Source organism: Trichechus manatus, unplaced genomic scaffold (genome assembly GCF_000243295.1).
Source record: "Trichechus manatus latirostris isolate Lorelei unplaced genomic scaffold, TriManLat1.0 scaffold00024, whole genome shotgun sequence".
NCBI classification, from domain to species: Eukaryota; Metazoa; Chordata; class Mammalia; order Sirenia; family Trichechidae; genus Trichechus; species Trichechus manatus.
Genome location: NW_004443960.1, coordinates 19,215,529 through 19,229,499, shown reverse-complemented (window position 1 = coordinate 19,229,499; position 13,971 = coordinate 19,215,529). Strand labels below are relative to the sequence as shown.

The window sequence follows — 13,971 nt, the reverse complement described above, 5'->3', positions numbered from 1 at the left end:
GCCTGCGCGCCGACCACGTGCCCACGTGCTCGCATGCCCACCCCGCGCCACGGCCCCGCCCCCGCTCCAGCGTACACCGCTTCAGCCCCTCCCCTCGCGCGCCCCAGCTCACCCAGCCCCTTCCTAGCAGACCGGGCGCTGCCACTTGATCCCCCCACCGGCCCAGCTCCCGGGATTATCAGCCCGTGACCCCTCCGCGCGTGGGGCCTCCACCCACCTTATCCCACGCGCATTGCCCGGCGCTCCCAGTTCCTGAAAAGGACCGCACGTCGTGCCCTTTCTCATGCTTCCCTGGTTCTCGGCTCCACCCTCCCAGTGGACCCCACAATCCCGCTTCTCTCGGGGGCACCCCTCTCCCTCAGGTCTCAGGGTCACCCTCAGCGGACCCAGCCGCTGGCAGCAGGATGCCTAAGGCCGTCTCCAGAGTCTGTTGGCGGTTATCAGAGAACTTCCAGAGGCGGAGACACAGAGGCTTGCAAACCACCCAAAGGTCCCTTTTCTGAGGCGGACCCAGCGCACTGCGCGCCGGCCACGCGTCCCTTTCGCCAGCGCATGCGGCTGTTCTACCCCAATCCTCCACTCAAGAGCGGATTAACCAGTAAACACGGTAATGAACACGGTATGGCCGGGTTTACAGTAAGCTAGGTACCATGTGTTTAATAGTATTTACTTACTAATCTGAGATGTGAAAAACAGGTGAAATTGTGCGCTACAGATTTGTAAATAAACACATTTAAGCCTGTAGGTACCTTACTTATTGGGTAATCCGTCCCTGCCTCCATCCCTGTCCCTGCCTCCACCCCTTGGTGCTTGCCTTCTCTGCTCATTACCCTTCAGCGCATAGGAAACCCACCCCCCGCCCCACCACCACACACTTCGACGCGCGCTGCCCTGCGCTGGCCACTCGGTTGAGCCCCACCTCTAAATTTTGCTCATGCTCCCGAATTCCTCAGTAGTTGCTCCTCCCGCAGGCCCCATCCCGATCCCCACTTCCAGTGGAGCCTAACGGTTAGAATTGCAGGTCCTGAATTCATTGTCTCTCAGTTTAAGTGGCGCTGGATGGACCCTTTAAATAGTTCTCCTTCGCAGCTGACGTGAGGTTAAGCTTTGTCAGGAGAGGGCGCTGGAGGAACACTGCACGACAAGGAGCTTCTCTTCCTGGTAGAAGTGTTTTCTCTTTGATTCTTCTTACTCCCAACTTGTGCTGCCAGCAGCCGGTGTAGGGGCATTCAGTGGCACTCAACCCCCATCAAGTGCGGATTCCCAGTTAGTCAGGCGGGTAGGTACCCCAGTGGTCAATTTCCCAGCGCCAGCCTGCCAACACCCCCGAGAATTGTTTCCTGGAGCGTGCCAGACCCAGCTGCGGTTCCCTGTCTGCCAGTCTGGACCGCCAGTACCCTCAGGTATTTCCTGCTTGCTCAGCAACTGTGGAACTGCTCCGGTCCAGGATCAATGAACTTCTCCACCGTCTAGTGGGCCACAATTACATCTCCAACCAGGTCTGCTCCCAGCCTTGGGGAGGGTCCCCTTCTAAATTTGTTTCTTCCATGGGTATTTTCCCTGACCGAAAAGATGTTGTTTAGAGTTCTCTTTACCTCTTTATAGACAATCCCGTTATAGTTAATTCCTTAAAGTTCCCCTGTTCAAATTACTGCGTGGTTTCTGCCTCCTCACTGGGACACCGTCTGATAACCTGCTTGCATACTTGCTGGGCGACCTAGTGCAAATTCCTTAACCCTCTGAGCCTCCAATATGCAATAAGGATAATAATAATAAATAAATAAATAAACCAAAGCCGTTGCGGTAGAGTCCGTTCCGACTCACAGCGACCCTGCAGGACAGAGTAGAACTGCCCCATAGGGTTTCCAAAGAGCAGCTCGTGGATTCAAACTGCCAACCTTTTGGTCAGCAGCGGAGCTCTTACCCACTGTGCCACCACAGCTCCAAAATATAGCACCTAATTAGCTCAGACGGAGCCCTTAGTAGAGGACCTGACATGATTTTTTGCTTTAGGTGAAAGTTTGCAGCGCAAATTTAGTTTCCCATTCAATAATTTATACACAAGTGTTCGGTGACATTGGTTGCAATTCCAAAATGTGTCAGCACGCTCCCCATTTCTACCCTGAATTCCTCATTTCCATTTGTCTGGTTTTCCTGCCTCTTCCGCCTTCTCATCTTTGCTTTTGGGCAGATGTTGACCTTTTGTTCTTGTATAGTTGATTGTTCTAAGGAGCACTTTCCTCATGGGTGTTATTTATTTTATAGGCCTGTCAATTATTTGGGGAGCCCTGGTGGTGCAGTGGTTAAGAGCCTGGGTGCTAACCAAAAGGTTGGCAGTTCAAATCTACCAGCCGCTCCTTGGAAGCACTGTGGTACAGTTCTACTCTGTCCTACAGGGTCGCCATGAGTAAGAATCGACTCCACAGCAATGGGTTTGGTTTTGGGTTTTATTATTTGGCTGAAAGGTGATCTCCTGGAGTGGCTTCAGATCCAGGTTAGAAAGATGGCTAAGAACAACAGTGTCGGGGTTCCTCCAGTCTCTATCAGACCAGTAAATCTGGTCTTTGTTATGAATTTGGATTTTGTACTATATTTTTCTCCCGCTCTGTCCAGGACCCTCTATTGTGATCCTGGTCAGAGCAGTTGGTAGTGGTAGCCAGTCACCATCTAGTTCTCCCGGACTCAGGCTAGTGGAGGCTGTGGTTCGTGTGGCCATTAGTCCTTCGGACTAATTGCTTCCTTGAGTCTTTGGTTTTTGTCATTCTCCTTTGCTCCTATGGGAAGAGATTAATAGCTGTATCTTCGATGGCTCTCTCAAACTTTTAAAACCCCAGACACTACTCACCAAACTAGGATGTAGAACACTGACTTTGTGAGCTATGTTATGCAAATTGACCTAGATGGCCCCCAAGACTATGGTCCCTGGCCCTCAAGCCCGGTAACTTAGTCCTAAGAAGTATTTGGTTGTTATCTAAGAAGTTTCCCTGACTGTGCTCCATTTTATATATGACTCCACATGCAGCCCATACAAATATGTATGAGGAAATATCCACAACTTAGTCTATATGCACGTGGGTGTACTTCTATATGCCCTCCCATACTTACTTAGTATACATATCTGCCTATGATTCCACTCATAAATTATTGTTTGTTATTACTGTTGTTGCAGGGCTGTATATGTTATAGTATTAGTATAGTTGCCTTTTATTCTTGTGTACCTTTCAGTGTCTTTGTCTTGGTCATTGTTCTGACTTTCCCCATATTGTGTATTGCCTTTCCCTTCACCAAAGTTAATGTGTCTACTATCTAGTTGGAAACCCTAGTGGTGTAGTGGTTAAGAGCCATGTCTGCTAATCAAAAGGTCAGCAGTTTGAATCCACCAGGCGCAGTCGTTGGTGGTTTTCCTTCCCTCTCCCTCCCATTCTTGGTAACCATCAAAGAATGTTACTTTCTGTTTAAACCTTTTTTTAACTTTTTATAATAGTGATCTCAGACAATATTTGTCCTTTTGTGACGGACTTATTTCACTCAGCATAATGTTCTCCAGATTCATCTGTGTTGAGATGTTTCTCAGATTTATCATTACTATTTATTGTTGCATAGTATTGCATTGTGTGTGTGTACCACAATTTTTTTATCCATTCATCCACTGATGGGCATTTAGGTTGGTTCCATCTTTTTGCTATTGTCAATAATGCTGTAATGAACATAGATGTGCATATGTCTATTCGTGTGACAGCTCTTATTTCTCTAGGATATATTCCTAGGGGTGGGATGGCTGGATCATATGGTATTTCTATTTCTAGCTTTTTAAGGAGGCACCAAATCATTTTCCATAGTGGCTGTACCACATTCCCACAAGCAGTGCGTAAGAGTTCCCATCTCCCCATAATCTCTCCAACGTTTCTTATTTTCTGGGTTTTTTTTTTTTTATTAGTGCCAGTAATGTCAGGTTGAGATGGTATCTCACTGTAGTTTTGATTTGCATCTCTCTAATGGCTAATGATCTTGAGCATCACTTCATGTGTTTGTTAGCTGCCTGAATGTCTTATTTGAAGTGTCTGTTCATGTCTTTTGTCCATTTTTTAATTGGATTATTTGTCTTTTTGTTGTCAAGGAGTTGAGGTTTTCTATAAATTTTAGAAATTAGACCCTGTTGGATATGTCATAGCCACCAATTTTTTCCCAGTCTGTAAGTTCTCTTATTATTCTTTTGGAAAAGTCTTTGATGAGCATAAGTGTTTAATTTTTAGGAGGTCCCAGTTATTTAGTTCACCCTCTGCTATTTGTGCATTTTTAGTTATGTTTGGTATTCTATTTAAGCTGTATATTAGGGCCCCTAGCATTGTCCCTATTTTTCCTTTCATGATATTTATAGTTTTAGGTTTTACATTAGAATCTTTGATCCATTTTGAGTTAGTTTTTGTGTATGGTGTGAGGTATGGATCCTGTTTCATTTTTTCTGCAGATGGATATCCAGTTTTGGCAACACCATTTGTTAAAGAGAATTTCTCTTCCCCATCTAATGAACTTTGGCCCTTTGTCGAAGATTAGCTGTCCATAGGTGGGTGGTATTTTTTTGTGTCTTACTAGGAGATGAAGAGATGGGATGGGCGGTAGGGAGCGGCAGTGAAAGAGACTACCAGAGTAAAGGAATTCTAAAGACGGTCATTAATGAAGCCATCTGTTGTTGTTGTTAGGTGCCGTCGAGTCGGTTCCAACTCATAGCGACCTTACGTATAACAGAATGAAACACTGCCCGGTCCTGCGCCATCCTCACAATCGTTGTTATGCTTGAGCCCATTGTTGCAGCCACTGTGTCAATCCATCTCATTGAGTGTCTTGCTCTTTTTCGCTGACCCTCAACTCTACCAAGCATAATGTCCTTCTCCAGGGACTGGTCCCTCCTAATAACATGTCCAAAGTATGTGAAACAAAGTCTCACCATCATCACTTCCAGTAAGCACTCTGGCTGTACTTCCTGCAAGACAGATTAGTTTGTTCTTCTGCGAGTCCACGGTATATTCAATATTCTTCGCCAACACCATAATTCAAAGGCATCAACTCTTCTTCGGTCTTCCTTATTCATTGTCCAACTTTTGCATGCATATGAGGCGACTGAAAACACTGTGGCTTCGGTCAGGCGCACCTTAGTCCTTAAAGTGACATTCTTTGCTTTTTAACACTTTAGAGAGGTCTTTTGCAGCAGATTCGCCCAATGCAATGCGTTGTTTGATTTCCTGACTACTGATTCCATAGGCATTGATTGTGGATCCAAGTAAAATGAAATCCTTGGCAACTTCAATCTTTTCTCCATTTATCATGATGTTGCTTATTGGTCCAGTTGTGAGGATTTTTGTTTTCTTTACGTTAAGGTGTTATCCATACTGAAAGCTGTGGACTTTGATCTTCATCAGTAAATGCTTCAAGTCCTCTTCACTTTCAGCAAGCAAGGTTGTGTCATCTGCATAATGCAGGTTGTTAATGAGTCTTCTGCAATTCTGATGCTGCATTCTTCTTCATATAGTCCAGCTTCTTGGATTATCTGCTCAGCATACAGACTAAGTAAGTATGGTGAAAGGATACAACCCTGACACACATCTTTCCTGACTTTAAACCATGTGGTATCCCCTTGTTCTGTTTGAACGACTGCCTCTTGGTCTTAGTACAGGTTCCTCATGAGCACAATTAAGTGTTCTGGAATTCCCATTCTTTGCAATGTTATCCATATTTTGTTATGATCCACATAGTTGAATGCCTTTGCATAGTCGATAAAACACAGGTAAACATCTTTCTGGTATTCTCTGCTTTCAGACATGATCCATCTGACATCAGCAATGATAGCCTTGTTCCACGTCCTCTTCTGAATCCAGCTTGAATTTCTGGCAATTTCCTGTCAATGTACTACTACAACCATTTTTTAATGATCTTCAGCAGAATTTTACTTGTGTGTGATATTAATGATACTGTTCAATAATTTCCACATTCTGTTGGATCACCTTTCTTTGGAATGGGTACAAATATGGATCTCTTCCAGTTGGTTGGCCAGGTAGCTGTCTTCCCAATTTCTCTGCATAGACAAGTGAGCATTTCCAGTTCTGCATCCATTTGTTGAAAACATCTTAACTGGTATTCCATCAATTCCTGGAGCCTGGTTTTTCTCCAATGCTTTCAGCACAGCTTGGACCTCTTCCTTCAGTACCATCAGTTCTTGATCATATGCTACCTCCTCAAACGGCTGAATGTCAACCAGTTCTTTTTGGTACAGTGATTCTGTGTATTCCTTCCATCTTCTCTTGATGCTTCCTGCATCGTTTAGTGTTTTCCTTGCAGAATCCTTCAGTATTGCAACTCAAGGCTTGAATTTTTCCTTCAGTTCTTTCAGCTTGAGAAATGCCAAATGTGTTCTTCCCTTTTGGTTTTTTATCTCCAGTTCTTTGCACACATCATTATAACACTTTACTTTGTCTTCTCGAGCCACCCTTTGAAATCTTCTGTTCAGCTCTTTAACTTCATTTCTTCCCTTCGCTTTAGCTACTCTACAATCAAAAGAAACTTTCAGAGTCTCTTCTGACATCCATTTTGGTCTTTTCTTTCTTTCCTCTTTTTAATGACCTCTTGCTTTCTTCATATATGATGTCCTTGATGTCATTCCACAACTTGTCTGGTCTTTGGTCACTAGTGTTCAATGTGTCAAATCTATTCTTGAGATGTTCTCTAAATTCAGGTGGGATATACTCAAGGCTGTACTTTGGCTCTTATGGACTTGTTCTAATTTTCTTCAACTTCAGCTTGACCTTGCATATGAGCAATTGATGGTCTGTTCCACAGTCGGCCCCTGGCCTTGTTCTGACTGATGATACTGAGCTCTTCCATTGTCTCTTTCCACAGATGTAGTAAATTTGATTCCTGTGTATTCCATCTGGTGAGGTCCATGTATATAGTTGCCCTTTATGTTATTGAAAAAAGACATCTGCAATGAAGAAGTCATTGGTCTTGCAAAATTCTATCATGCAATCTCTAGCATCGTTTCTATCACAAAGGCCATGTTTTCCAGCTACCAATCTTCTTTGTTTCCAACTTTTGCATTCCAATTGCCAGTAATTATCAATGCATCTTGATAACATGTTTGGTCAATTTCAGACTGCAGAAGTTGGTAAAAATCTTCAATTTCTTCATCTTTGGCCTTAGTGGTTGGTGTGTAAATCTAAATAATAATCATATTAACTGGTCTTCCTTGTAGGCATATGGATATTATCCTATCACTGACAGTGCTGTACTTCAGGATAGATCTTGAAATGTTCTTTTTGACAATGAACAGGACGCCACTGTCATCTAGACCTTTATAAATGCACTCCTTGGGGAGCTGGGGAAAAAAAATATGATTGCCTTAAGATATGTTGGCTCAGAAGTAGAGTAAAGGCTTAATAAAGTGAGTTCCCTCTCCCTTCTTAAAGATGGCCAACCTGGAGGAAGTTTTTTGCAGTTATTGAAATCACTTGCCAGAGATCTGGGGCAATTCTGGGTATGGAACTCACAGGAAATTTATACTACAGCTAAAAACAATAGAATAATGAATAACTTCTGGATACCACTTTATAACTGACAATATGAAACTGAAGATACAAAAACCTTGAACAAACTACCCCAAAACACAGCAGCTTCATGGACTCTATCTTGCAATTCGTCCAGGATCATCCGTACTTATCTGCTCATCTGCTCGTGAATCCTGGAGATGTGCTTAGCTTTTTCAAGTTGCTTATAGGGGACTCAAGGAGGCCTGGTGGCGCAGTGGTTAAGCACTTGGCTGCTAACCAAAAGGTCTGTTTCCCCTAAAGACTATAGCCTTGGAAACCATATGAGGCAGTTCTACTCTGTCCTTTTAGGGTTGCTGTAAGTCAGAATCTACTCAATTGCAATGGTGGTTTTGAATGTGGGACTCCATCTGCCCAGACAAGAATCAAAAGAAAAGCTCTTTACCTCCCTCCCACTCTGCTTAACTTCTCCTTGGTCCCTTCTAAATTAGCGATGAGGCAAAAGAGGAAAGGAAAACACACTTTTGAAAAGAAATTCCTTTTTGCTTTCTGTTCCTAGACTCTAAATATTCTCGGTGCAAAGATCCTCTTACAAATGTAAAATCTTGGTTTGGGTTTTAGAAACAGTAACTCACTCACCACTCAAACCTTGATTTTAATTAGACTCCTTTTAGTATAAAATCTTGTGTGTGTGTGTATGTCCACGAGAAGGATGATCTTCTCTAGGTCTTATGCTCCTCTTTTCCATAACTCAGCTGCTAAAATAAAGTCCTTGCTTTTTGGGCTGTCCCATCTGACAGCACCATCATTTCTGGATGTTTCTGTTGAATCATTCAGAATGCTAAAGACTAGGTTCTTGTTCCCATCCTGATAAATGCTGCTCTTCCTTATTTCTTAGAGAGAAAACAGAAATTTCACCAAATATCCTTAGATTGCACATGCTGAATACAAAGGCCACTGACCCACATCTACAGAGGAGTCAAACATTCTCCTTTAGTGGACTCTTTATTACATAAATGTATTTACATCAAGATATACACACACAGAAACGTCCCTCTGTGTATCCAGATATAGTAGAGAACAGTCCAAGAAAGACACTGGTTGTAACTGAATCTCATGGTCTCTCTTTTTCATAATTATCTTTTTTTGAGTGAGCAAAGGTCAGGAAGACTTGTTCCAGCGTTACCTGACTGATGGAATAGTCTTCTAAATCAAATTGCTCTTTTGCTTCCTCCAAAATTCCAAACACCTTTAACAATAACAACAACAAATGCCTTTACCACTGCAATCCCCTCACAATCCCCAACCCAGATGAACTTCCCTCCATCACATTCCCCCACCTCCTGTCAAATTTATGTTAGAGGACAAAAGGCACAGAAGGGGAAGGTGAGAAAAGTAGAAGGAATAGATAACTGAGAAACAGAGAGAAGGCAGCTCTCTGTCCCCATTTTCTTGATGGGCATGGAGTAATAATGGGATTTACGGTCAGAAAGTTCAAGCAATTAAGCTCGTCCAGGGCCTTTGAAAACTACCCTAAAGGCTCCAGCCTTCCACAATGCCAGGCTTCCATTCCACATTCTTGAATATCAAATACCTCCCATCATTAACGCTTTCTTAACGTGTAATGTTAGAAGGGCATGGTTTCTACAGTCACCTTTGCCCAGCTGTTGTCCTTCCTGGGGATGTAGTAGTTAACAATCCTTTGACTCTCCTGCTTAATGACACTTCCTAAGAAAGGAAAGATATGACAGGTGAATAACTTAAACAGATTTCATTTGAAATTGCTGAATCACTGCTACATCAGTTTAAGTATATGCAACAGAAGGGTGAACTGATGTGGTTAATATAGAAGGATACAAAACCCAAAAGCCCACACTCTCTGATAGACGTGTGTGGTACCATGGTTAATTCTTTCAGCAGATTTATTCCTGCTTAAATAGTCTTATTATTTGGTATTCGTAGCAACTGTTGAGGCTACTCACTTTTAGACACAGGAAAAGTGTCACCTCACACACTCAATGTAAAAAACCTGAGCCTTCTAAAACTCTAGTGTTACTACAAGACATTATTCCGAAACGCAGTGCTGAGAATATGGATTCGGGGCATTTTCCCACTGGTTGTGTGTGTATGCATGCACGTATGGTGTGTTTGGTGGGAAGGAGAACAGGGCAAAGCCTCCTCCCTAGTCTCATGATTATGCAATCTCCTTGCCATGTGAAAGACAAAATCAGATCTGTAAGTCACCTAAGTTAGGCCGCATGTTCTTGTTATTTTATAGGTGAGTAAGAATCCACTGACGGAATGAAAGAGTGTGGTATCCATTCCTAATTTAGAACAAAACCAATATATATATATTTATCATTGCATATTTGCATATTATTGCAGATTTAATTAACCAAGATTAAAAATGTTTAAAAGAAAAAAAAAGTGTGTTTGAGATGGTGTGTGATTTTTCATGTTAGTCTTAATGCATGTCTTGTCTCCATGATCACATAAGACCTCTTCTGTTGTGAAATATCTCAAACATATTTAATGAATTCTTCAAAGTAAACGCTCATGAAACCACCCCATCCGGGTCAACTAATGGTACCCCAGACATGCCCATGTTACACTTCCCAGCATCTATACCCCAGAAAAAGTAACCTATACCTTCACTGTTGTTGTGAGCATCTTCTTTTTCATTGTCTTTTTACTTAAAATTTGTAGCTCTAAAAATTATAGCTTGGTTTTTCCTACTTTTTAACTTGACAAAAGGTACAGAATGAATTGATATCAATAGAATCATCTAGCGTACATTCTTTTCTTTCTGCTTCTGTTACTCAATATTATGATTTTAAGACTCATTCATGTTGTTGTATACAACTGTTATTCATTGATTGTCCTATCTGCAGAGTACTCTAGTGTATGAATATTCTATCGCTTATTTTCCACTCAACTACTGATAGACGTACGGGTTGTTTCAGTGTCTCACAATTGTGAATATTGCTGATTTAAATATTATTTCATCTATCTCCTCAATCACAGGTGGAATTGTTGGGCCATTTCTCTTTTTAAAATTGGCTATACTGATTTTGGTTTCACCTTGGAGATACAGAGAGCTGGAGAGAGTATACCTCCCACCCTTTATAACAAAAAAAGGCTGGACAAACAAAATTAATGACTTTTCTTTAACCCATCACTTCTCCCATGGGGCAAACACAGGGGAAGCAATTAACCCAAAATCTGGGAAGAGACAGGCGCCTGCAGGGAGAAACAGGACCAGAGCATCTGCTGGCACAAGGCAGACACTGGCGGATACCATACAAGCTGGTAAGAAGATTTACCTAAAAATTTTAACAAATGGCTAAAGGCCAAGTGTGGGTTAGCATGAGAGCATGACACCCATTCTTTTATTTTTTTAACCTCTTGGATTCAATTTATTTTAGTAGCATTTCTCATATATAGCAGAGAGTTAGATTTTGCTTATTAACCAATCTGCAATTTTTTTCTTCATTTAAAGGGGAATTAAGCCTATTTGCATTTATTGAAAATACCAATATATTTGGCAGTAATTCTTCCATACTGTTTTATAATTGTATATAAATATATATACATAAATATATATACAAATATAAATTTATAAAATATGTGTATATGTATATAGGTAGGTAGGTAGACAGACAGATAGCAAGTCCCTGGGTGGTACAAACGATTAACACACTTAGCTGCTAACTGGAAGGTTAAAGGTTCAAGTCCACCCAGAGGTACTGCTGAAGAAATGCCTGGTGATCTACTTCTGAAAAATCAGTCATTGAAAACTTAATGGAGCACAGTTCTACTCTGATCCACACGGGGTTGCTGAGTCAGAGTCTACTTAACAGCCACTGGTTTAGTAGGGGTGAAGTAGCATCTCATTGTGTTTATTTGCACTTACTTAATGACTAATGATGTTGAGCATCATTTCATGTGCTTATTGGCCATCTGTAGAGCTTTTTTGGAGAAATGTCTATTCAAATCCTTTGCCCATTTTTAAATTGGGTTGTCTTTTTGTTGTTGACTCTAGGATTTCTTTATATATTCTAGATATTAACCCTGATCAGATACATGGTTCTACATATTTTCTCCCATTCTGTAGGTTGTCTCTTCACTTTCTTGATAAAGTCCTTTGCTGTACAAAAAGTTATTAATTTTCATAAAGTCCAGTTTATCTATTTTTTTTTTCTTTTGTTACTCGTGTTTTTGGTGTCATATGTATTAATCCATTGCCAAAAACAACGTTCTGAAGATTTACTCCTATGTTTTCTTCTAAGATTTTTATGATTTTAGATTTAGGTCATTGATCCATTTTAAGTTGATTTTCATATATAGTGTGCCTTCTTTTTAAGATACTGTCTTATAGTTTCCTATTAAGCATGACATTGAATATGCTAGTCATCTTTTAGCTTCCTTTACCAGCATCTAATTTATAGTAAAATACTTTCATTCCATGTTAACAACTACATGGCATTCGGTGAGTATATTCTACTTTCCATATGATCTGTCTTCTTCTCCATTTTTGAAAATTATATTTTGTATATGTTTCTAAAACATGTATCAATTATATGATACTCTATGATCTGGATCCCCTTTATTTAGGGCTAGTTCTAGGGTTAAATACATTCAATGCTCACCAACAGTTCTTATACAGAAGCTTCTCTAATCATTTCTTAGTTGATTTGAATTTTTTTCTTTGTATATTCTTTAGAAAGAGCTTATGGGAACAATATTCCCAGAGTTCTTATGTGTTCATAACTGTTTGTGACTTTTATTTTTGAAGGTCATTTTGGCTGGATGTAAAACCCTTGGCTTGGTTTTTTTTTTTTTTTTTCCCATTGAGTTTCTTAAATGTTACATTCTCTGCTAGTATAAAATGTTCCTGTCACAAAGTCTGAGGTCAATCTGGTTTTTTTTTTTCCCCCTTACTTGTCTGTTATCTGGATCCAAAGGCTCCTCCCCTTAATTGGTAAAATACAACAGTTATATTAGAATATTCCTTGGTGTTGATGATTTTTCAGGTGTATTGGTTGTTCTTTCAATATGTAGGTTTGTCTTCTTTTATTTCAGGACATTTTCTTGAATGATAGTTTTCAGTATTTGTTGTATTCTGTTGCTTTCTTGGGAGACTATTTTCTTAGCTGTGTTGGATTGTGATTGCCTTGCTTCCTCTCACTTTCTCTTGAATGCTTATCAATATTTCTTCTTTTACTATTTTTTTAAATTTTACTTTATTGTTGTTGAGACTACATACAGTGAAACACACACCAGTGTGACCATTTCTACATGTTCAACTCAGTGACATTGATCACATTCTTCAGGTTGTACAGTGATTCTCACCCTCCTTTTCTGGGTTGTTCCTCCCCCATTAACATAAACTCGCTGCCCCGTAAGGTTCCTATCTACTCTTTGGAGTTGCTGTTGTCAGTTTGGTCCATATAGGTAGTTCTGAAAAGAGCATAATGCTCAAGGCAGACATTTTTTACTAGTTAAGCTAAACCATTATTTGGTTTTAAGAAGACTTCAGGGGACAGTTTTTGTTTAAGGTTTAAAGATTATCTCAGGGCAGTAGTTTCAGGGGTTCATCCAGCCCCTTTGGCTCCAGAAAGTCTGGAGTCCATCAGAATTTGAAATTCTGTTTTGCATTTTACCCCTTTTTATTAGGATTCTTCTATGGAATCTTCCATCAAAATGTTCAGTAACAGTAGCCGGACACCATCCAGTTCTTGTGGTCTCATGGCAAAGAAAGCAGTTGTTTATGGAGGCAATTACCCACGCATTCCACATCCCCCTCCTATTCCTGACTCTCCTTCTTCCTCTGTTGCTCCAGGCCAATAGAGAGCAATTATTGTGCCTTGGATGACTGCTTGCAAGCTTTTAAGACCCCAGGCACTATGCAATGAGCTAAGAGGTAGAACAGAGGCACTAAACAAGTTATTAGGCCAATTAACTGGGATGTCCCATGAAACTATGACTCTAAGCCTCCACACCAAGGAATCAAATTCCATAGGGTTTTTGGTTGTAAGGACTTCAAAACGGATCTGCCCAGTTCATTCGTGCCCAATAAAGCAATACCTGAACAGACACAAATTTTTAAAATTTGGTGAACTGGAACAATAACAGGAACTGGAAAAATTACAGGTCAAAGCCCTGCTAGAAACTCTCTCCCTCTTAGAAAACAAGGGAACTTATTATGCTGAGTGAATTTAGTCAGGCACAGAAGAACAAATACTGTATAAGATCACTATTACAAGAACTCAAGAAAAGGTTTAAACACAGAAGAAAACATTCTTTGATGGTTACAGGGGTGGGGAGGGAGGGTGAGGGTTATTCACTAACTAGATAGTAGATAATAATGATCTTAGGTGAAGGGAAGGACAGCACACACTACAGGGGAAGCCAGCACAACTGGACTAAACCAAAG

The 13,971-nt window shown here is 40.9% G+C and overlaps 1 protein-coding gene across 1 annotated transcript in view; it reads right to left on the bottom strand.

The window, feature by feature from the left end:
* Positions 1–8,649: 8,649 nt before the first annotated feature.
* The window catches only part of LOC101344022 (ATP-binding cassette sub-family A member 3-like), a 139,319-nt gene continuing 133,997 nt past the window's right edge, over positions 8,650–13,971 (bottom strand). Inside the window, 2 exon segments of the mRNA XM_023728327.1 lie at positions 8,650–8,784; positions 9,190–9,263. Of these exon segments, the coding sequence (XP_023584095.1) occupies positions 8,650–8,784; positions 9,190–9,263 (209 nt within the window).